The sequence below is a fragment of the Mobula birostris genome, chromosome 4 (genome assembly GCF_030028105.1).
Source record: "Mobula birostris isolate sMobBir1 chromosome 4, sMobBir1.hap1, whole genome shotgun sequence".
Lineage (NCBI taxonomy): Eukaryota > Metazoa > Chordata > Chondrichthyes > Myliobatiformes > Myliobatidae > Mobula > Mobula birostris.
This window is the reverse complement of record NC_092373.1, coordinates 165,134,419-165,159,572: the sequence shown is the minus strand read 5'-3', so window position 1 is coordinate 165,159,572 and position 25,154 is coordinate 165,134,419. Positions and strand designations below refer to the sequence as shown.

The window sequence follows — 25,154 nt, the reverse complement described above, 5'->3', positions numbered from 1 at the left end:
AGTATTAAGTTTCTGTAGTATATCGAGGAAAACAGAATCAGCAGGGTGATACTGTTTTCCTTTATGTACCGAAAGCTGACTGTGATTTTGTCCATTCTTTTATTGCTTTCTTCCATGCCTCTGTATCATCATCTCCAAATGTACAGTGATGATGCAAAGCAGTTATCCTGCAGACACAAGAGAATGCAGATGCTGGAAAACTAGAGCAACAAACAAGATGCTGAAGGAACTCTCCAGGTCAGGTAGCATTTATGGAGGAAAAGGGCAGTGGACATTCCAGGCCCATTTCCCTTGACAAATGCTCTTGACCTGCTGAGTTCCTCCAGCATCTTAGACCATAAGACAAAGGAGCAGCAGTCGACCATTCGGCCCATCGAACCTGCTTTACCATTTTATCATGAGCTGATCCATTCTCCCATTTAGTCCCACTCCCCCGCCTTCTCACCATAACCTTTGATGCCCTGGCTACTCAGATACCTATCAATCTCTGCCTTAAATACATCCAATGACTTGGCCTCCATTGCCGCCCGTGGCAACAAATTACACAGATTCACCACCCTCTGGCTAAAAAAATTTCTTTGCATCTGAATGGGCGCCCTTCAATCCTTAAGTCATTCCCTCTCGTACTAGACTCCCCCACCATGGGAAACAACTTTGCCACATCCACTCTGTCCATGCCTTTCAACATTCGAAATGTTCCTATGAGGTCCCCCCTCATTCTTCTAAACTCCAAGGAGTACAATACAAGAGCGGTCAAACGTTCCTCATATGTTAACCCTCTCATTCCCGGAATCATCCTGGTGAATCGTCTCTGAACCCTCTCTAACGTCAGCACATCCTTTCTTAAATAAGGAGCCCAAAACTGCCCACAGTTCTCCAAGTGACATCTTACCAGTGCCTTATAGAGCCTCAACATCACATCCCTGCTCCTATACTCTATTCCTCTAGAAATGAATGCCAACATTGCATTCACCTTCTTCACCACCGACTCAACCTGGAGGTTAACCTTAAGGGTATCCTGTACGAGGACTCCCAAGTCCAGTTGCATCTCAGAACTTTGAATTTTCTCTCCATTTAAATAATAGTCTGCCCCTTTATTTCTTCTGCCAAAGTACATGACCGTACACTTTCCAACATTGTATTTCATTTGCCAGTTCTTTGCCCATTCTCCCAATCTATCAAAGTCTCTCTGCAGATTCTCTGTTTCCTCAGCATTACCGGCCCCTCCACCTATCTTTGTATCATCAGTAAACTTAGCCACAAAGCCATCTATTCCATAATCCAAATCGTTGATGTACAACGTAAAAAGAAGCGGCCCCAACAGGGACCCCTGTGGAACACCACTGGTAACTGGCAGCCAACCAGAATAGGATCCCTTTATTCCCACTCTCTGTTTCCTGCCAATCAGCCAACGCCCTATCCACGTATGTAACTTCCGGTAATTCCATGGACTCTTATCTTGTTTAGCAGCCTCGTGTGGCACCTTGTCAAAGGTCTTCTGAAAATCCAAATACACAACATCCACTGCATCTCCCTTGTCTAGCCTACTGTAATTTCCTCAAAAAATTGCAATAGGTTTGTCAGGCAGGATTTTCCTTTAAGGAAACCATGCTGAGTTCTGCCTATCTTGTCATATGCCTCCAGGTACTCCGTAACCTCATCCTTGACAATCGACTCCAACAGCTTCCCAACTACCGATGTCAAGCTATCAGGTCTATAATTTCCTTTTTGCTTCCTTGCCCACTTCTTAGATAGCGGTGTGACATTTGCAATCTTCCAGTCCTCCGGAACCATGCCAGAACCTATTGACTTTTGAAAGATCGTTGCTAATGCCTCCACAATCTCCACAGCTACTTCCTTCAGAACACGAGGGTGCATTCCATCTGGTTCGGGACATTTATCTACCTTTAGACTATTCAGCTTCCTGAGTATTTTCTCTGTCGTAATTGTGACTGTGCACACTTCTCTTCCCTGACACCCTTGAGTGTCCGGTATACTGCTGATACCTTCTTCAGTGAAGACTGATGCAAAATACTCCTTCATTTCCTCTGCCTTCTCCTTATCTCCCAATACAATTTCTCCAGCATCATTTTCTATCGGTCCTAAATCTACTCTCACCTGTCTTTTACTCTTTATATACTTGAAAAATCTTTTAGTATCCTCTTTGATATTATTTGCTAGCTTCCTTTCATAGTTCATCTTTTCCTTCTTAATGACCTTCTTAGTTTCCTTTTCTAAGCTTTTAAAAACTTCCCAATCCTCTGTCTTCCCACTAATTTTTGCTTCCTTGTATGCCCTCTCCTTTGCTTTTACTTTGGCTTTGACTTCTCTTGTCAACCACGGTTGCATCCTTTTTCCACTCGAAAATTTCTTCTTTTTTGGAATATACCTGTCTTGCACCTTCCTGACTTCTCGCATAAACTCCAGCCACTGCTGCTCTGCCATCCTTCCCGCTAGTGTCCCTTTCCAGTCAACTTTGGCTAGTTCCTCTCTCATGCCACTGTAATTTCCCTTACTCCACTGAAATACCGACACATCAGATTTCGGCTTCTCTTTCTCAAATTTCACAGTGAACTCAATCATGCTATGATCGCTGCCTCCTAAGGGTTCCTTCACCTCAATCTCTCTAATCACCTCCAGTTCATTACACAATACCCAATCCGGTACAGCCGATCCCCTAGTGGGCTCAACAACAAGCTGTTCTAAAAAGCCATCTCGCAGACATTCTACAAATTCTCTCTCTTGAGATCCAGTGCCGACCTGATTTTCCCAATCCACTCGCATGTTAAAATCCCCCACAATTATCTTAACACTGCCCTTCTGACAAGCCTTTTCTATTTCCTGTTGTAATTTGTAGTTCACATCACTGCAGCTGTTAGGAGGCCTGTATATAACTGCCATCAGGGTGCTTTTACCCCTGCGATTTCTTAGCTCAACCCATAAAGATTCTGTACCTTCCGATCCTGTGTCACCTCTTTCTAATGATCTAATATCATTTTTTACCAATAAAGCCAGGCCACTCCCTCTGCCAACCTGCTTATCCTTCGGATACACCGTGTATCCTTGGACGTTCAGCTCCCAGAGACATGCATCCTTTAGCCACGTCTCAGTGATGGCCACAGTATCATACCTGCCAATCTGTAGCTGTATGACAAGATCTTCCACCTTATTCCTTATGCTGTGTGCATTTAAGTACAACACCTTAAGTCCAGTATTTGGTACTTTTTGCTTTGATTGCACTGCAACTCATCCCAATGGCTACAAATTTACCCCATCACCTGCCTGACCTTCCTGACAACTTTACTGCTCACTATCTTAAACTTATTTCTGTTTTCCCCTTCCTCCGCTCTACCATTCCGGTTCCCATCCCCCTGCCAAATTAGTTTAAACCCTCCCTAACAGCTGTATTAAACCTTCCTGCCGGAATATTGCTCTCCTTTGGATTCAGGTGTAACCCGTCCTTTTTGAACAGGTCATACTTCTGCAGAACAGATCCCAATGATCCAAGAATCTGAAGCCCTGCCCCCTGCACCAGTCTCTCAGCCATGCATTTATCTGCCTGATCCTACTATTCTTGCCCTTGCTAGCACGTGGCACAGGTAGCAATCCGGAGATTACTACCCTGGAGGTCCTGCTTCTCAGCTTCTTTCCTAACTCCCAGAAGTTTCTCTTCAGGGCCTCCTCCCTTCTCCTATCTGTGTCATTGGTAGCAACATGTACCAAGACAACTGGCTGCTCGCACTCCCTCTTCAGAATATTCTGGACCCAACGAGACATCCCGTACCCTGGCACCTGGGAGGCAACACACCATGCGGGTATCTCTATCAGGCTCACAGAATCTCCTGTCCGTTCCCCTGACTATGGAATCCCCTTGACTATTGCACTTCTCTTCTCCCTCCTTCTCTCCTGCACAACAGTGCCAGGCTCAGTGCCAGAGACCCGGTCACCATGGGCGTCCCCTGTCACGTCATGCCCCTCAACAGCATCCAGAACAAGATATTTGTTGCTGAGGGGGGCAGCCACAGGAGTGTTCTCCACTATCCGGGCATTTTCCTTCCCTCTGCTGACAGTCACCCAGTTTTCTGACTCCTGTAGCCTAAGGATGACTACCTCCTTGTAGCTCCTGTATATCTCCTTTTCACTTTCCCTAATAAGCAGTAGGTCATCAAGCTGCATCTCCAGATCCCTAACACGGTCTCCGAGGAGCTGCATCTCAGTGCACCTGGTATAGATGTGGCCATCAGGGAGGCTGGAGGTCTCCCAGGATTCCCACATCTGACACCCTGAACAAAGCACTAACTCTGCAGACATGCTACCTAATTCTACAGGAATGAAACAAGGAAAAATATGTCTCACCCACTTACCTCACCAAACACACAAACTTTTTAAAACGTTAGCTCATACCGTTAGCTGTGTAAGTCCTGCTGTTCCTCTGTTTGTCTGGGCCGATTCGCCAAGGAGAAAAAAAAAGAGTTGGTGCCTCGCTCTCGCCTCTTTCTGTTACTGCCTAAGCCCGTTGAGCCAAAGCCCTACACTCTGCTGTCACTCACTCCGCTTCCCGCTGTATAGGATGGTCTCCTTTTAAACTCTCTGCGCTGTCCTGTCTATGTCACGCGCCTGCGCAGTATCATCCTTCTTGTACTTGAAGAAGTTTTTTTTTAAAACTGCCTTCCTTCAGAATTTAGCTCTCACGGTGCCCTCCTTGTCCCGATCCAAAAAGCACCCATTGGGAGAATCTTGTGTGAACACTTATACTGCAAACTGTCCAGATATTCCTAGCCAGAAGCTTCATGTCCAACTGAGAACACTTTTTCATCTTTCAGTCTAAGTATTTCTAGCATTCCTGATGAAGGGCCTCAGCCAAAAACGCCAACTGTTCAGTCTTTTTCATAGGTTCTGCCTGGCCTAGTGAGTTCCTCCAGCATTTTGTGTGGGTTGCTTTGGATTTCCAGCATCTGCAGATTTTCTCGTGTTTTTAGCATGTTTATTTCTGTAAAGGAATTGGATAGCTTGGAGATTGTGATCAGATGTGGATAGTATGGCTAGGTAAAAGGATGACCAATTTTTATAAAAGTTGACATAGAAACTATAAAGGTGAATAAGCTGTAAGCTTATATAATTCAATGAAATCCATGCAGCAAGATGCCACTAAATAATCACTTACACCCCTCTTTACACTGGCGGCAATGCAATGGAAACTGTGAGCAGTTTTGAACTCCTGGGGGTGAAAATCTCGTAAACCTCTTATGGTCCTACACAGTCAGGAAAGCTCACCAACTCATCTGCTTTCTGAGGAGGTTGCAGAGAGCTGGACTAATCTCATCTATACTCACGGCCTTGTACGGATCCACTGTTCCATGTCCTAACATGCTGTATCACTGCACAGTATGGATACTGCCCTGAGGTGGACGGGATAGCTCTACAACGGGTAGTCAAAACTGCCCAAAGCATCATTGGCACTAGTCTAGGACACACTGTATGTACAGAAAGGTGCCAGAAAGAGGCTAGTAACACCGTGAAGGATCCCACACATCCTGCTCATAGACTGTTTGTCCCACTCCAGTCGGGCAGGAGGCTATGTAGTATCCGTGCCGGGACCACCAGACTCAAAAAAAGATGCTTTCCTCCAGCAGTAATGCTGATCATCAGCTCCACCAATAACTTCACCCCCCCACACACCCCACCACCACTGCTTTATTATTTCCTGTCAGAGACACCTCTTCTATAGACGCTCCTGTACCTAACACCACTTTATGCACATTCTATGTTTTTAAGCTATCTTATCTATTTATACTTACTGTGTTTGTTTTTTAAATTATTATGTTCTTTATCTTATTGTGACTTTTTTTGTGCTGCATCAGATCCGGAGTAACAATGATGTTGTTCTCCTTTGCACTTGTATACTGGAAATGACGTTAAACAATCTTGAATCTTAATTTTTTGTTTCTGGACAGATTTTAATGAGTGTGGAATGAAGCCTCGCCCATGCAAGCACCGATGTATGAATACGTATGGCAGCTACAAGTGCTACTGCCTGAATGGCTATATGCTTATGTCTGATGGATCATGTGCAAGTGAGTGATCTGCTTTTGATTAAATACAACCTCATACTTCTCTTCGTACTGTGCTTCAAAGTCAAAGTTGAAATTACTGACATATGCACAAGTACATTTAAGCACATATGAAATTGAAAAACAACTTACATTGAATCATATAAGCAGTATTCACAAGCAAAACATTACACACGCCAAACCTCCTTAACTTCTTAAGAAAATAAAGTCACTGGCATGCTTTCTTTATCTATGTGCTGGGCCCAGGACAGGACAGCTGACTTGTTAATGTCCAGGAATTTAAAGCTGCTGATTCTCTCCACTGCTAATCCCTCAGTGTAATCTAGCACATGTTTGCCCTCCTTCCTCCTCCTGAAGTCAACAATCAGTTCTTTAATTTTGCTGATGCTGAACAAGAGGATGTTTTTGTGGCACCATTCAACCAAGTGACCTATCACACTTTGGTAACTGATTCATCACCACCAACAACAGTGTTTATGGCGAAATTGAAAATGGCTCTGGAGCCGTGCTTAGCCACACAGTGGTCTGTGTATAGAAAGTAGAGCAGGAGGCTAAGTGCATAGTCTTGAGTTGCACTTGCGTTAATGGTCTGAGAGGAGATGTTGTTACCAGACCTCATTGATGCTGAGGAAGTCAAGTATCCAGTTGCAGGAGGAGATACAGAGGCCCTGTTCTTGAAACTGGATGTTGAGTTTGGATGGGATGATTGTATTGAATGATGGGCTGGAATGAAGGAACAGCAATCTAATATACATTAATTACAATCACTCAAAGCACTTCATTATAGTTGATGTAAATGCCACTGGAAGGCAGTCATTGAGGTTGGTCACCAAGCTCTTCTTGGATACCAGTACAATACACGCCTTTTTGAAGTAGGTGGGAACCTCAGATGATAGAAGCGAGAGGTTGAATATGTCTGTAATTACTCCAGCCAATTTATCTGCATAGAGTTTTAGTACTCAGTCAGGTACATGATCCGGATCAGTTGCCTTTTATTGATTCACCATCTTGAAGGATCATTGGAAAGAGATGACATAGGATTAGGAGGTGTAGAGTCTCTATGGGTTGAGTTAAGAAATGGCAATGGTAAAAGGACCCTAATGGCAGTTGTATACAGGTCTCCAAACAGCAGCCAGGATGTAGATTATAAATTACATCAGGAGATAGAAAAGGCATATCAGAAAGGCAACGTCATGATAATCGTTGGGGATTTTAACATGAAAGTGATTGGGAAAACCAGGCCAGTACTGGACCTTGAGAGAGAATTTGTAGAATGTCTAAGGGATGACTTTTTAGAACAGCTTGTTGTTGAGCCCACTAGGGGATCGGCTGTGCTGGATTGGGTGTTGTGCAATGATCCGGAGGTGATAAGAGAGCTTAAGGTTAAGGAACCCCTAGGGAACAGTGATCACAATATGATCGAGTTCGCTTTGAAATTTGAGAGGGAAAAAATAAAATCTAACGTGTTTGTATTTCAGTGGAATAAATGAAATTACAATGGCATGAGAGGGGAACTGGGCGAAGTTGACTGGAAAGGGACATTTACAGGAAGGACAGCAGAGCAGCAATGGCTGGAGTTTCTGTGAAAAATGAGGGAAGTGCAAGACAGATATATTCCAAATAAGAAGAAATTTTCAAAGGGAAGAAAGACACTACTATGGTTGGCAAGTGAAGTCAGAGCCAAAGTAAAAGCAAAAGAGAGGGCATACAAAGTAGCCAGAGGTAGTGGGAAGATAAGAGGATGTGGAACTTTTAAAAACTTGCAGAAGGAAACTAAGAAGGTCATTCGGAAGGAAAAGATGAATTATGAAAGGAAGCTAGCGACTAATATCAAAGAAGATACTAAAAGCTTTTTTAAGTATATGAAGGGTAAAAGAGAGTCGGGGGGTAGATATAGGACCAATACAAAATGACGCTGGAGATATAGAAACATAGAAAATAGGTGCAGGAGTAGGCCATTCGGCCCTTCGAGCCTGCACCGCCATTTATTATGATCATGGCTGATCATCCAACTCAGAACCCCGCCCCAGCCTTCCCTCCGTACCCCCTGACCCCCGTAGCCGCAAGGGCCATATCTAACTCCCTCTTAAATATAGCCAATGAACTGGCCTCAACTGTTTCCTGTGGCAGAGAATTCCACAGATTCACCACTCTCTGTGTGAAGAAGTTTTTCCTAATCTCGGTCCTAAAAGGCTTCCCCTCTATCCTCAAACTGTGGCCCCTCGTTCTGGACTTCCCCAACATCGGGAACAATCTTCCTGCATCTAGCCTGTCCAATCCCTTTAGGATCTTATACGTTTCAATCAGATCCCCCCTCAATCTTCTAAATTCCAACAAGTACAAGCCCAGTTCATCCAGTCTTTCTTCATATGAAAGTCCTGCCATCCCAGGAATCAATCTGGTGAACCTTCTTTGTACTCCCTCTATGGCAAGGATGTCTTTCCTCAGATTAGGGGACCAAAACTGCACACAATACTCCAGGTGTGGTCTCACCAAGGCCTTGTACAACTGCAGTAGTACCTCCCTGCTCCTGTACTCGAATCCTCTTGCTATAAATGCCAGCATACCATTCGCCTTTTTCACCGCCTGCTGTACCTGCATGCCCACTTTCAATGACTGGTGTATAATGACACCCAGGTCTCGTTGCACCTCCCCTTTTCCTAATTGGCCACCATTCAGATAATAACCTGTTTTCCTATTTTTGCCACCAAAGTGGATAACTTCACATTTATCCACATTAAATTGCATCTGCCATGAATTTGCCCACTCACCCAACCTATCCAAGTCACCCTGCATCCTCTTAGCATCCTCCTCACAGCTAACACTGCCACCCAGCTTCGTGTCATCCGCAAACTTGGAGATGCTGCATTTAATTCCCTCATCCAAGTCATTAATATATATTGTAAACAACTATATATTGTAATGAAAGATGCAGAGATGTCAGAGGAACTGAATGCGTATTTTGCGTCAGTCTTCACAGTGGAAGACGTCTGCAGTATACCGGACATTCAAGAGTGTCAGGGATGTGAGGTTTGTGCAGTTAGAATTACGACTGAGAAGGTGCTCAGGAAGCTTAATGGTCTGAGGTTGGATAAATCTCCTGGACCTGATGGAATGCACCATCGGGTTCTGAAGAAAGTAGCTGGAGAGATTGCGGAGGCGTTAACGATGATCTTTTAAGAATCGATAGATTCTGGCATTGTACTGGATGACTGGAAAATTGCAAATGTGACTCCGCTATTTAAGAAGGGTGGGAGGCAGCAGAAAGGAAACTATAGACCTGTTAGCCTGACATCAGTGGTTAGGAAGTTGTTGGAATCAACTGTTAGGGATGAGATTATGGCATACCTGGAGGCACATGACAAGATAGGCCAAAGCCAGCATGGTTTCCTGAAAGGAAAATCTTGCCTGACTAATCTACTGCAATCCTTTGAGGAAATTACAAGCAGAGTAGACAAAGGAGATGCAGTAGACATGGTGTACTTGGATTTTCAGAAGGCCTTTGACAAGGTGCCACACATAAGGCTGCTTAGCAAGATAAGAGCCCATGGAATTACAGGGAAGTTACTAGCGTGGGTTGAGCATTGGCTGGTTGGTAGAAAACAGAGAGTGGGAAGAAAGGGATCCTGTTCTGCCTGGCTGCCAGTTACCAGTGGAGTTCCACAGGGGTTGGTGTTGGGATCGTTACTTTTTACAATGTATGTCAATGATTTGGACTACAGTATTAAGGGATTTGTGGCTAAATTTGCCGATGATATAAAAGATAGGTGGAGGAGCGGGTAGTGTTGAGGAAACAGAGAGCCTGCAGAGAGACTTAGATAGTTTGGGGGAATGGGCAAAGAAGTGGCAAATAAAATACAGTGTTGGAAAGTGTATGGTCCTGCACTTTGGTGGAAGAAATAAGTGGGCAGATTGTTATTTAGATGGGGGGAGAATTCAAAATGCAGAGACGCAAAGAGACTTGGGAGTCCTTGTGCAAGATACCCTAAAGGTTAACCTGCAGGTTGAGTCAGTTGTGAAGAAGGCGAATGCAATGTTGGCATTCATTTCTAGAGGTATAGAATATAAGAGCATGGATATGATGTTGAGGCTCTATAAGGCACTCGTGAGACCACACTTGGAGTATTGTGTGCAGTTTTGGACCTTATTTTAGAAAGGATATACTGACAATGGAGAGGGTTCAGAGAAGATTCACGAGAATGATTCCAGGAATAGGAGGGTTACCGTATGAGGAACGTCTGGCAGCTCTTGTGCTGTATTTCCTGGAGTTCAGGAGAATGAGGGGGGGATCTCATAGAAACATTCCAAATGTTAAAAGGCCTGAACAGATTAGATATGGCAAGGTTATTTCCCATGGTAGGGGATTCTAGGACAAGAGGGCATGATTTCAGGATTGAAGGATGTCCTTTTAGAACTGAGATGCGGAGAAATTACTTTAGTCGGAGGGTGGTAAATCTGTGGAATTTGTTGCCATGAGTGGCTGTGGAGGCCAAGTCATTGGGTGTATTTAAGGCAGAGATAGATAGGTTCTTGATTAGCCAGGGCATCAAAGGGTATGGGGTGAAAGCAGGGGAGTAGGGATGACTGGATGAAGTGGATCAGCCCATGATTGAATGGCAGAGCAGACTCGATGGGCCGAATGGCTTACTTCTGCTCCTAAATCTTATCGTCTTATGTCTAGATTTCAGCCTCAGAAACTGAAATTACAGGGTCATCCAGAAATGCTTGCAGTAATAATTCTAAATCATTGAGCCAGACAGCACAAAAACAGCCCTTTGACCCATTGAGTAAGCACTGATCATCAAGTTCTCATTACATTAGTCATACACTAATCCCATTGTATTCTCTCCATATTCCCAGTGTATTCAGCACAATGGATACTTGCTGTACATGTACAGTAAATCAGTACTGTTGGTCCAGGCAATGCATTCTTCATCCAGTGGGGACTTTGCAGTCATCACTCACAAAATTTACATGAAAGAGTCAGAGGTTTGTCAAATAGCTTCAAGTTCACCAGATTCTCTCCAGCATGTTTTGTAATGAGGTGGTGATAGGGTCAATAATGAGTCTACCTCCTGCATAAACAGAACACAAACCAATAGGGTATGACATGTAATGGTGGGGCTGGTGGGGTGCAAGGTATAGGAGATTGTGAAGAGAGAAGATTCTATCTCACTCCCACGATAACCATACAATGTTTCCATATTCTCCACCTGTGCTGAAAGAAGAACCTGCAAGAAATACAGTGCTCACACTCAGAGCTATAAAAATAACTAGAGAAAATGCTAACATTAAGTTTACATTACTGGTCCATTGTATATCCTGTGAGAGTGCTATCCCATATCAACCATCCTGTGTAATAAAGTTACTCTCAGACCTCCTTTTAAAATTTTTTCCTCTCACCCTAAATGTATGCCTTTACGTTTATGATACCCCTACCAAGGAAAAAAGTTTATATTTACCTCTTGTTTTGAGCACACTACCAGAGAGGGTGGTGGAAACTAATTAAAATCATTATATTTATGTTTATGTCACTTCAGTAGACAATGTAGAGAAGGATACGGATAAGTTGTGGGCAAATGAGATAAATGCAGATGAACAAGATGATTGACATGCACAGGATGGAACAAAGGGTGCATTTCTGTGCTGTAAAATTGTTCTTGGGAAGCTCCTTGAGATCAACAGTAATTTACTGCCATTCTGGTTTTCTGGGATCTGAATTGACTAATGAGGCTCGGGTGGGAATTGCAGACTGGGACACAAGGTGGCTTTTGGATGAGTGGTTAAGTAGCTTGTAAAGTGGTGCACTTCTTTTGTGATTAAAGTGGGGCTTCTCTTCATTCCAGGTGTGTGGAATCAAGATTCTTGATACCATTCCAAATGTTCCTTTTTCACTTTAAGTATTCATTGGTCGGAGATTCTCAGCATCTATTTTAAGGAGGTTTTGTGCATATCTTTGAATCTTTTCCTCTGTCTGCCTGGTAAATTTTCCAATGGCAGAATTTGGAATAGAATTTGGAGGAGAGTGTGATGTTAGGCACGTGAATAATTTGGCCTCTCAACTGAATACTTCATGAGCTTTGATACTGGCCTAACTGATGTTTATCCTCATCATGAAGTAGGAGGTTTTTCACAGGGTCAGCGGTGGTGTTGTCTTTCTAGTGGTTTGAAGTGCAGATTTTGGTAGTTGGAATTCTCTAAAGTTTGTTGAAGGGCAAGGAGGTGCCTGTGAGACCATGAGTTGTATACCAGGTTTGGAGCCTTGATCTTCCAGCATCCTTTTTTATAAATCAGCTAAAGGTCCATGGTAGTGCTTTGAAACTTGCTGAACTCCATCATTGCTGCCTGCTTTCATTGTGAAGTGGCGCCTGAGATATGAGAATTAGTCTGCATTTACCACGGTGTTACCATGCACTTTTATTGTTGTAGGGTTGTTTGTTGCATCAGGGTGGGCCAGTACAGGACCTTTGTCTTGTGGATAGGAGACTGAGAGAGATCAGAACGGGAGTGGGATGTATGCTAAGGTGAGGTAACCCAGCCTGAACCATTAACCTTTGTGTCTGTTCAAAGTTAGTATACAGTAACAGGATAGACATTGCCAATATCAGCTGCCTATATGATTGGTGGAATTGGTGAAGATAATATGAAGATAATAGCTGTGCTGTTGTGTGAATGCATTTTTTCATGTTCTTTGATAGATATGCGGTCATGCGCTATGGCAAATTGCCAGTACGGCTGTGATGAGGTGAAAGGAGAAATCCGTTGCCGTTGTCCATCTCCCGGGCTGCAACTTGCTCCAGACCGCAGGACCTGTGTGGGTGAGTATGTCAGATTCTCTTCATTAGAAGCAGCCGGTTGAAGGATCATGAAACACTTAAGTAAATGTCAATAGATGTAAAGGTCAGCATGGAGACACAAGAGACTGCAGTTGCCACAATCTCAGCAGGTCAAGCTGCATCTGTGGGGGTGGCGTGTGGTGGAATTGATGACCTTTTGGATCAAAACTGCATCAGGACTGATGCATGGTTTCATGTTAAAATGTTGATAAGTCCTCTCCTTCCCACAGACATTGCTCAACCTGTTGAGTTTCTCCAGGAAAAAATCCTTCCCCAACTTTCATTCTTCAGTCCTGACGAAGGGTTTCGGCCCGAAAACGTCGACTCATCGTTTCTGACTGATGCTGCCTGACCTGCTGAGTTCATCCAGCGTACTGAAAGTGTTGCTTTGATCTTTTACAGCATCTGCAGATTATTTTGTGTTTAGAGTTCCTCCAGGAGATTGTTGCTAGGGATCGGCCATGATGTGATGATGTTAAAAGGGCTGAGTGGACTTCCCCATTCCTCAGTTTGGTAGAGTGCATCATTTATCAAAAGTTGAGCTCCTAATTCTATGTTAGTTTGTCCTGCAGACATCTTTATATTCCAGAGTTTTCTCACCAATAGAATTTGTATGTAAGTTAGAAGAACTACAAATGCAGAAAATATTAGGAAATATTCTGCTTGGCGAAACAGGGTTAACCATTCAGGTTGAACTCTCTTGGTCAAAAACGTTTTGTTTAGTAGGATGTTATTCCTGAGGATGATGTTGCATAACAACTAGTTTCCTCTCTCTCAGAATTTATGTCTCCTTTGTACTCTGGAGTTGGAAATCTATGTCTCCCCCACCGCCACTTCCAGGGCTTGGGCTTGGGTCTAATTTTAAATCAGGTTTTCCCTTGTTAGAAATGTGCAGAATTGCTCCTATTGGCCTAAAACTGGGGAATTAGCGTCTTTTACCTTGAAATTCCAGAGCAATTAAAAAAACATCGTAATGCCTTACAGTAGCCCATGCCAGAGAGAGAGAAGAACGTAGATGTTTTCACACTGAGCTCAGTTTAAACAGACCTGACTCCACATGACATTGGTAGCATTTTGCTTCCCTAAGTGGTCCATGGATTAAAACCTAACTCTGTTGACATTTCTGTCAGGTCGTCAACCTGAAATATTGATTCTGTTTCTGTTCCCACAGCTGCAACCTGACCTGCTGAGTATTTACAGCATTTTATTTTATTTTACTTGCTCTATATTTCCAGCATCTGCAGTTGCTTTGAATTTCACTTTCCAAGATACCTGTTGGTTGCCCACTCATCCTGGTCTCTTGCTCTTTGCTGCATTTCCTCACTCCACCACTGGTGACTTTGCCTTTAATAGCCAAGACGCTAAGCTATCCACCTTGCTCGCCTTCTCTTTCACCCGTTAAGACACTCCCAAAGATATTCCCCCCTCAGCCAAGCCTTCGGTCAATGTTCTGTTTGCTGCTTACATCGGCATTAGTTTATTTTATTTGTAGTGATGACGGTGTTTGTGTTTTATTAAAAGGTGCACTATATATGGAAACTGCTGATGAACTGATCTGACTGTCTCTTGTAACTTCTTTCTAGATGTCGATGAGTGTGCTTCTGGCACAGCTACGTGCCCTCGATTCCGTAAATGCACTAATACTTTTGGAAGCTACTTCTGCAAGTGCTACAATGGCTTTGATCTCCGTTACTATAATGGGAAATATCAGTGTCTAGGTGAGTGGAAGGACTCTGTCTTACCTATCTCTGCTTACACTGGAGAGTTCCTGATAGGATTTTTAACTCTCCACTCACAATGTCCCTTCAGTCTGTGGCATCAACTTCATGAAGTCAATCAGCCATGTTGACTTTTCAACTTGCTTTGTGATATTATTTTGAGACCTCCCTCCATTCACGTATCTGTGAGTTTCTTGGTCACTAAAACTGCAACTGCAGCTTCCTGTAGATAAAACAACTACTTTTACTTTAGTATAACATGGGCCTTCTCTACAGTGTGAAGATCAAACACAGATCATGCAATTGCTTTGTTGATCACCTCCGCACTTGTGTGTTGATTCTTCTTGGATCTCACCTTTCTGTTCTATTCCTCAATTTTGCTCCTCTCTGAAGAATAATAACATAAAAGGTCGAATAATTATATCAGGAGAACCTTCTTATTACTTGGAGTGCTTGAGGTAAAAAATATGTTGCAAAACTTCATTAAACCTGTCAGGGAGAAGGGAACAGAAAGGTATGTTGATAGGGTTGGAAGGAGTAGATTTGGAGGACATCCATGTGGAGAGCTGGTTCTATCCCTTTTATATGATTGATAAATTTTTATCGTGATAAGAATGGGAAGCTACATTGACCCATTTGTTTTCCTCCATCCTAGATGTTGATGAATGTGCAAGGAGGATACATAAATGCAGTGTCTTTGCTACCTGTCACAATATACCAGGCTTCTATAAATGCAAGTGTATGAGAGGCTACAGGGGCAATGGTTACAGCTGCACAGGTATGTATGTCAGCCCTAACAAAGCACCCCAATAACTCTATCATTGTTTAGAATGGTTCTTTACATTTCAAATCAGATTTTATTGTTAATAGCTTGCATAAAGAGAGAGCAGGGGGCAGCAGTAATTGAATTGGTCTTTTCGGATTCAAGATTCTTTAATGTCATTTCCAGCAGACAAGTATAAAGGAGAACGAAATAATTATTTCATATCCGATGCAGCACTAAAAAAAGACCACAATAAGATAAAGAATACAATAATAATAAAAACATGCAATAAATATAAATACATAAGATAGCTTATATACATAGAATGATTGTATGTCCATAAAGTGACACTAGGCTAAGGAGTGTCTGACTGATAGGAAATGATAAAGTAGTGGTATTTGGGGGCACGGAAGGGTGGGTTAGTGGGTGAAATTGTTCAGCCTTACAACTTGGGGAAAGTAACTGTTTTGTGTCTATTGGTTCTGGCATGGATGCTATATAGTTTCCTCCCTGATGGGAGTGGGACAAACAGTCCATGAGCAGAGCGGGTGGGATCCTTCATGATGTTATTGCCCAACTTCCAGCATTTTTATGTCCTTGATGGTGGGTAGGCTACTGCTGGTGATGCATTGAGCAGTTTTGACTACCTGTTATCCAGCCTTCTTATCCACCACATTGCAGTTTCCTGAAGTGATGCAGCTTGTTAGGCTGCTCAAAAAAACAAAACATGTTGGACTGATTGGCCACCTTCAGCTCCTTATTATTCTTTGAATCCATATGAACTTTGAAAGGAACAATTATGTTCTCACAATAATGAGGTCCTTTCCTAAGATGACAGAATTATTCACTGTAACATTTGCTTGAAGCTACTTCATTTTACTCTGTGAAGTCGTTAAGATCATAAGACATAGGAGCAGAATTAGGCCGTTTGGCCCATCAAGTCTGATCATGGCTTATTTATTATTCCCCCTTATCAACTTGCTATTTCTTTGTTTGAAAGCAAAAGATTGCCTTTTGATGTTTGAAATAATGTACAATATTATAACCTTGCTAGATCTGCAGTTTTGTTATAGCACATGAATAACAGAGCAACAAATAAAATAAAGCCACTAAAATAAAGCCACCCTGTTGACTGCATAGAGTCATACAAAATGGAAAAAGGCCCTTCAGCCTAACTGATTCATGCCAACTAAGATGCCTTTCAAAGCTAGTCCTATTTACCTCCATTTGGCCCATATCCCTTGTGTTAATTCCATTTTTCTGCATTTGGCTCCTATCCATGTACCTGCCCAACCGTCTCTGAAAGTGAGTGGCTAAAATGATTCAATTCAGCTAAAACTGCTAAAGAGGGTAGACATTTTTCTCTACATAGACTCTGCTCAATTATTGTCCCAGTTTGAGGGCAATGTAGTCTTAAAAGTAATAAACCTTACGGAAATGTTACTTGCAAATGTCTGTTCTCTCCACTCTATGTATTATTCAGAAGGAAAAATATTGGCTGACAGTTTCATAAATACCTTATTTATAAAATTATTCATGCACATAAAATACTATAACATCATTTTTTTTTGCTGTCAAAATTCAAGATATTTTATTGCCATTCGTCAGTTCAAGTGTGTAAAGGAGACAAGATGGTGCTGGTGAACCACAACAACATGTTGCAAGCAGCTTACAAAGCAACTAAGTATACTTCTGAACTACTCTCACTGCAATCTGCAGCCTGTAATTTCCCTTTAAATAACATACGTTAGAACCGCCTTAATGAACTAGTGATTGCACGATCTTCTGAAGCTCGCGGTGGACTTAACTCTCAAGCCTGCAGGTATGGCACCTTTAAGTGGACAAAGGTACATCACCACAGCCAGAAGGGAGGGAGGAGGGGAGGATTCTGAGCCAGACTGAAATGCCAAGGAAAGAAGTGTCATCTACCCAACATCTTGTTAGCAAATGTATAATCGTTGGAGAACAAGATTGAGGACCTAAGGGCAAGATTGCTGTGTCAGAGGGTAATGAGGAATTGCGGAGTTGTGCTTCTTGGATACATGGCTCACTCTGGACACACTAGATACATTGGCAAGATCTGACGGCTGCTCGATACACCAAATGCACAGGACTGCTGATTCAGAGAAGGCAAAAGGTAGGGGTCAGTGTTTCATGATAAACTCTTTGTGATACTTGGATGCAGCAGTCTTGTCGCACTGTTGTTTCCCTGACCTGGAACATCCGATGGTTAAGTGCAGATCATTCTACTACCCAAGAAAGTTCCTCTCCGTGATCCTTACCGAAGTTTACGTACCGCCAAAAGCTGATGTTAAGCAGGCACTCGAGGTATAGACTGTCACAGTCAGCAAACAAGAAACTGCCTACCCTGATGACTTTCAAATCATTGTTGAGGTCTTCACTCAGGCTTGTTTGAAGAAATCTCTGCCCAGTTATCATCACCGTATCACTTGCAGCACCAGGGGCCCCAACATACTCGCCCACTATTACACTACAATTAGGAATGCCTACCATTCCATGCCTAGGCCACCTTTAAGGAAATCTGATCACTTAGCTGGCCCTCTTCCTCCTGCATACAGGGAGAGCTTAAAGAGCAAGGCTCCAGAGATAAGGACAGCAGAGAGGTGTCACAGAAGTGGCTGTGGGATTGCTTTGAGTTGATGTATTGGGCATGTTCAAGAACTCATCAGAGGATCGAAACAAATACACCACAGCTGTCACAGACTTTATAAAAAGTTGTAGCCAAGTGTGTCCCCAAAAAATCATACAGATTCTTCCGTAACCAGAAGCCCTGGATGAATCATGAGATCTGCAATCTGCTGAGGGCCAGGTCAGTGGCATTCAGATCAGGCAACCATCAAATACAAGAGTTCCAGGTGTGATCTCTAGAAAGCTATCTCACGTGTGAAGTGGCAAATCTGGACTAAATTGAATCACTGAAAGATGTTTGACAGCAGGGCTTGAATGCAAAGTGAAACCAAGCAACATAGATGACAACAAGGCTTCATTCCAAGATGAGCCGATTGCCTTTTATGCTCCCTTTGACCATAAGAACATGGAGGCACCTTCTTGGACTCCCACAGTCCCTGATGATACTGCGATTTCAGTCTTTGAGGCCAACATGAGAGCATCCTACAGGAGGGTGAACTCATGGAAAGCACCTGGCCCAGATGGGGTACCTGGCTGCGTACTAAAGACCATTGCTGATCAACTAGCAGGGCTGTTCACCGATACCTTTAATCTCTCGCTTTGGCAGTCTGAGGTACTCACCTGCTTCAAGCAGCTTTTATTATACTGGTGCTAAGACGAATCTTGTAACCTGCCTTAATCACTATTGTCCAGTAGCACTTGCATCCACTGTGATGAAGTGCTTTGAGAGGTTGGAGATGAAACATATCATCTCCTGTCTGAGAAGCATCTTGGATCTGCTTCAATTTGCCTACTGCCACAGCAGGTCAACAGCAGATGCCACTTCATTGGCTCTTAACTAATTCCTGGAACATATGCACAGCGAAGGTGCATATTTCAAGATGCTCTTCATTAACTACACTTTGGCATTCAATAATATCATCCCTCAAAACTAATCAATAATCTTCAAGACCTTGGCCTCAAAGCAACCTTGTGCAACTGGATCCTCGCTTTCCTCACTTGCAGATCCCAGTTAGTTCAGATTAACAACAGCTCTTCCACTATCTCCATCAGCTCAGGTGGACAACAAGCTTGTGTGCTTGGTGCCCTGCTCTACTCACTTTACACTTATAACTGTGAGGTTAAGCACAGCTCCAGTGTCATATTTAAGTTTGCTGATGGCACCACTGTCATTGGCCAAATCAAATGTGGTGGTGAATCAGCATATAGGAGGAAGATTGAAAATCTGGATGAGTGGGGTCACAACAACAACCTCTCTTTCAATGTCAGCAAGACCAAGGAGCTGATTATTGACCTGAGGAGGAGGAAACCGGAGGTCCGTGAGCCAGTTCTCATTGGGGGATCAGAGGCAGATAGGGTCAGCAGTTTTAAATTCCTCTGTGTTATAATTTCAGAGGTTCAGTCCTAGATCCAGCATGTAAGTGCCATTACAAAGAAAGCATGGTGGTGCCTCTACTTCCTTAGAAGTTCATGAAGATTAGGCATGTCATCTAAAACTTTGAAGGACCTCTATCGATGTGTGTTGGAGAGTATATTGACTGGTTGTATCATGGCCTGGTATGGAAACACCAATGCCCTCATATGGCAGAGCCTACAGAAAGTAATGGATACGGCCTAATCCATCAAGAGTAAAGCTCTCCCTGCCATTGAGCACATCTACACTGAGCACTGTTGCAGGAAATCATCACTCATCTTCAAGGACCCAACTATCCAGCCATGCTCTCTTCTCACTGCTACCATCAAGAAGGTACAGGAAACTCAGGACTCACACCAGCAAATTCAGGAACAGTTATTACTTCTCAACCATCAGGCTCTTGAGCAGAGAGAATAACTTCACTCACCTGGTCACTGAACTGTACCCACAACCTATGGGCTCACTTTCAAGGACATTTTATCTCATGTTCTCTGTTTGTTTATTTATTCATTCATTTTTTTCCCTCTTTCTTTTTGTAATTGCACAGTTTTGTTATGTTTCTTTTCACGTTGGTTGTTTGTCCACCCTGTTGGGAGAAGTCTTCTTTATTCTATTGTGTTTCTTCTACTTACTGTGATTGCCTGAAAGAAAATGAATATCATGGCAGTACGTGGTGAAATATATGTTCTGTGATAATAAATTTACTTTGAATGAAATGACTTATTCCATTGACTCTGGACCCAGTGATATAAAAACATAATAAACACGAGAACACAATAAATATAAGTACATAAAATTAACTTAGCATATAGACTGTATGTAGATAAAGTGACACTAGGTACAATGTTATATGTACATAATGTGATTCTGACGGGCAGTGATAAATTAGTGATGGTGGAGAGTGTCAAGGGATGGATTAATGGGTGGGGGTGTTGATCAGCCTGTCAGTTTGGGGGAAGTAATGACTTCAGTTAAAAATATTCAACTCTTGAAACTCTGTATTTTTAGAAATTATTTTCTACTTTTTAAAAATAACTATGGCTTATGTACACTTGTCAACTCCTTACCTGCTAACTTTGTATGTCATATAGTGTTTATATAATGGGGTAAGCTGCAATTACATCCTCCCCTCAGCAGAGAATGTAATTGTACCTTCATTCTAGCTGTTGACATTGGAATTTATCATGGCAATTTACGATAATAAGCAAAATAAAATAGGAGCTCAGTTGTTCCTCTACATCTTGGCAAAAGTATCAGAATCGGAATTAGGCTATTATCACTGTCCTATAGTTTGTGAAATTTGCTGTTTTATTGCGTCAGTACAGTGCAGAGATAGAATTAGTATGAATTACAAAATAAATAAATAGTACAAAAAGGGAATAATAATTAGATAGTGTTAATGGGCAATTCAGAAATCTGATGGTAGAGGGGAAGAAGCTATTTCTAAATTATTGTCTTCAGGCTTCTGTACCTCTCTGTTATAGTAGTGACAAGATGATGGTAGGTCCTTGTTGGTGAGACTCCCGAGTGAACTCAGCACCTGAAGACAAGTTAACCTTTTACCCCCTTTTTATGTTTAATAGAATGGTTTGGAACTTCTCAGGGAATCATGTTCCATCCTGAGCAAGGGCAGTTTGCATGTTCTCCTGTGACATGGGGTTTCCATGTTTATATGGTGTATATTGTACCAAAAATGTACTGATTGGTAGGTTAATTGCCAAAATTGCCCCTAGTGTGGGTAGGTGGTTGGAGAATAAGGAATATTTGGTGGGCATTTGAGACTGGATTGATTAAAGTAAATGGGGAATGGGACTAACACAATTATAGTCATAATGGGCTGAATGACCTTCTGTTTTAGAAGAAAATTAATATAAGTAAAAATGAAAGAAGTAAAAATAGTAACAAACTTGATAAACCACTTTAAACTAATTTTAAAGGTCAGAAATGTCACCTACCTTAAGGCCTTTTGGAGTGTTCTGAGTGTTTACTTGGTGTGTAATACCAATTCAGACTGACTCCCTTCCATATCTGTGTTCATGGTTTCAGTGCCAATATCATGCTGCGTGAAAAGCTACCAACAAACATCTGGCTGAGTCATTGTACCACTGTAATCAATGAACAATGTCATTTACTTGAATGTTTGCAAAGCAGTTACTAATCAAAGGCACTTTGTTTTCCAGTTGACACAAAATTCCCTACGTTTACAGACCCACCCCATGGCAGAAACAATGAAACTCTGAGTACTTTTTATGTGGAAAACACCACCCCTGCAGTGAGGATCAAAACAACCACTGCGACCACACCAGTTGTTAACAGGAATCCAGAGGTCGAAACAGAAAGGGCAGTCCTGACCACAAACCCACCCACAATTATAACAGTGGCAACAACAATGGCAACAACAACCACAGCTTCAGCTGCAACCACAATCATAGCCACTCCGGTGGACAACAGGATTCCGAATGAGGTCCCACGGCAAAGAGGAGATGTTTTCAGTGAGTACCTGAGCTATTACAATACTGTTCTGCCTTTCTGCAGATGTTACCTTAATGACCTGGGAATAGAAAAACTGTCCAATCAGTGACTGGAAACAATGAAAACAAAGCTTGATGATGGGCAAACAGGGAATATGTGGGATATTTTCCCAAAGTCTACACGAATTAATTCCCTTTCCAACATTAATGCCTGTGCATGAGTAAAGTTCATTAAAACTATAAGATTTTGAATTCTCAAACACAAGGAAATCTGCAGATGCTGGAAATTCAAGCAACCCACACAAATTGCTGGTGAACGCAGCAGGCCAGGCAGCATCCATAGGAGGAGATACAGTCGACATTTCGGGCTGAGACCTTTCGTCAGGACTGACTGAAGGAAGAGCTAGTAAAAGATTTGAAAGTGGGAGGGGGAGGGGGGGAGATCCAAAATGATAGAAGAGGACATGAGGGGGAGGGATGGAGCTAATTCTACGTTCTGAATTCTGCATTTTTTCCCATACTACTACTAACAGGTTGTAATTTTGAGTAGGTGAACTAAGTTGTGTTATAGTTAACATTATGTTGGTGAAACTCCTGATACAGGGTTTGAACCCAAAAAATTCCTCTAACACCACAGGTGCTGCTCGACCCGCCGAGTTCCTCCAGCATGCTGATTGTTGCTCTAGATTTCAGCACATACAGTCTCTTGTGTCTGCATTATATTACCTTATATATTTGAATATAAAATAATCAGAAGTTCCCTTTTATAAGCCATTTTAACATGTTTAGACCATCTCAAAGTGCTTTATGAGCAACAAAATATAACTTTGTGGACTTCTGTTTGCAGGTCCGTAACACTTCTTAAATTCTTCATATGAACATATCTGTTCCAAATGGGAATAATGTTAACATTTTCATTGTAAGTTGCAGTAAAATTTGTAATGGACTATTCCAATTGTGGAATCCCCTTTCACAAAGTCTTTGTCAGTCTGATTGTCCATTAGACAGTACAAAATTCCAGTAGTAGAGTCATAGTCCACAGAACAGAAATGAACTCTGGTCCAACTGGTTCATGCCAACCAAGAGTACTGTCTTAAAGCCATATAATACGGCTAGCCCCAATTTCCTGCATTCGGCTCACATTCCTCTCAGCCCTGACCCTCTATGCACCTATCCAAATGCTTTTTAAATTACACTATTGTTCATTCTGTGTACTGAGCACCCTTTATATAAAAAAAGTTGTCCTTCACATCCCTTTTAAATCCAAATCTTTCCTCTCACCCTAAATCTATGCCCCCTGGTTTTAGATTCCCCTACCCTGGGAAAAGACTGTAACCAACCACCCTATCAATGCCTCTCATAATCTTAAAGATTTCTGTAAGGTCACCCCTCATTCTCCTATCTTGCAAGGAATAAAGACCTAGCCTCTTAGTACAACACTGGCCCTCTTGTCCAGGCAACATTACTGAAAATCTTTTCTGCACTCTTTCCAGTTTAACCACATTCTTCCTATAGGGGAAGGGAACGTCGACTCATTCCTATAACAGGGTGCCAAATTTGTACAAGGTACTCCAAGTGCAGCCTCACCATTGACTTGTACAACTGGAAAGTAATGACCCAACTCCTATTCTGATGGCACTGACTGTTGAAGACCAGCATGCTAAACAACTTTTCTCACCACCCTTAGAGTTCCATTACAGTCCTTTGTGCCCTACAATTCAGAGTACAAGTTCTACACTAGTTGGATTTTCTAAAATACATTACATTAAAGATTAAAGATTAGCTTTATGTGTCACATGTACATTGAAGCATACATTTAAATGCATCTTTTGCATCAACAACCAACACAGCCATGCTGGGGGCAGTCTGCAAGTATAAGCATGCATCTGGTGATAACATAACATGCCTACAACTTACTAATACTAATCGGTACTGCTTTTCGCCCATACATCTTAAACTTAACTGTATTAAAATCTATTTATCACTCCTATCCACTTTCCTGACTGATCAAGATCCCTTGCAAGCTATAATAACCTTCCTCATTATGAACAACACCACATAATTCCATGTGATTCGCAAACTTACTGACCAACCTTTGTGCATCTGCATCCAGATCTTGTATATAAATAAAAAGCGTCCCAGTACCAACCCCTACGATACACCATTAGTTACTGGCCTTCATTTCAAGGAACAGTCCTCAACCACCACTCTCTGCTCTGCTTCCTACCTCCCAGCCAATTTTGAATCAACCTAAATAACTCTGTTTGGATTCCATGTGACCAAACCTTCCTGACCAACCTAACATGTGAAACCTTGACAAAGCCCTTGCTAAAGTCCACACAGGCAATGTCCATTGCCCTACCCTCGAATACTATTTAGGTTATCGCTTCACAAAATGCTAAGAGAATTGTCAAACATGACTTTCCATGCAGAAAGCCATGCTGAATCCACCTTTTCAGACTCTGTCTATTCCAGTGCTGGTAGATAATGTCCCTCAGAATCCTAACCAGTAATGTAGCATGACTGCTGAATAGCCTGTAATTCCCAGGCTTGCCTTTACTTCTTAAACAATGGAAAAAACATTAGCCACCTTCCAGTCTTTAACAACTTCACTAGTGGCTAATGATGAAGCATACATCTCTGCAAGGTCTCTGCAATAGCTTCCCACAAGGTCTGAAGATGCACTCGGTCAAGTCTTGGGGATTTATCCACCTTAATGTGCTGTAAGGCTGCAAATTCCTCCTCCCTGGCAATACAAAGGTCCTTCAAAACTTCTCCACTTGTTTCTCTTATCTCCTGAGCAACAATTATGTTTTTTCCCTCAGTAAACACTGAGGAGAAAAATTCATTAAAAATCTCACCCATCTCCCATGGGTCGAGACATTGGCAACCCAACTGATCTCTAAGTGGATCTACCCTCTCCCTAACCACCCCTTCACTTCTAATATTTCTATAGAACCTTTTCTGCAGATCTATCTCCTGCCCTCTCTTTGTCCACCTGATTTCCTTTTGAATATTCATTTTCTTTTTATAAAATAAGTCAATTGTCCCCAACCTTCTAAACCAGTGCTTCCCAACCTGGGGTCCATAGACCTCTCGGTTAATAGTGGGGGTCCACAGCTTAAAAAAGTTTGGAAACTCCTGTTCTAAACCAAATGTGTGATTCCTTCTTTTTCTACTGGCGTTTGGACAGAGTCTGAAAAGGTGGATTCAGCATGGCTTTATTGCGTGG

The 25,154-nt window shown here is 42.3% G+C and overlaps 1 protein-coding gene across 4 annotated transcripts in view; it reads left to right on the top strand.

Annotated features, from left to right (window-relative positions):
- Nucleotides 1-25,154, top strand: part of npnta (nephronectin a) — a 90,135-nt gene that overhangs the window by 18,288 nt on the left and 46,693 nt on the right. For all 4 annotated transcript variants that reach the window (XR_011885793.1, XM_072256397.1, XM_072256398.1 and 1 more), the window contains 5 exons: nt 5,955-6,074; nt 12,770-12,889; nt 14,491-14,625; nt 15,281-15,403; nt 21,632-21,943. Coding sequence is in view for 3 of the 4 variants with exons in the window: in XM_072256397.1 (XP_072112498.1) it covers nt 5,955-6,074; nt 12,770-12,889; nt 14,491-14,625; nt 15,281-15,403; nt 21,632-21,943 (810 nt within the window). In the remaining variant the exon portion in view is untranslated. The remainder of the gene's footprint in view (nt 1-5,954; nt 6,075-12,769; nt 12,890-14,490; nt 14,626-15,280; nt 15,404-21,631; nt 21,944-25,154) is intronic.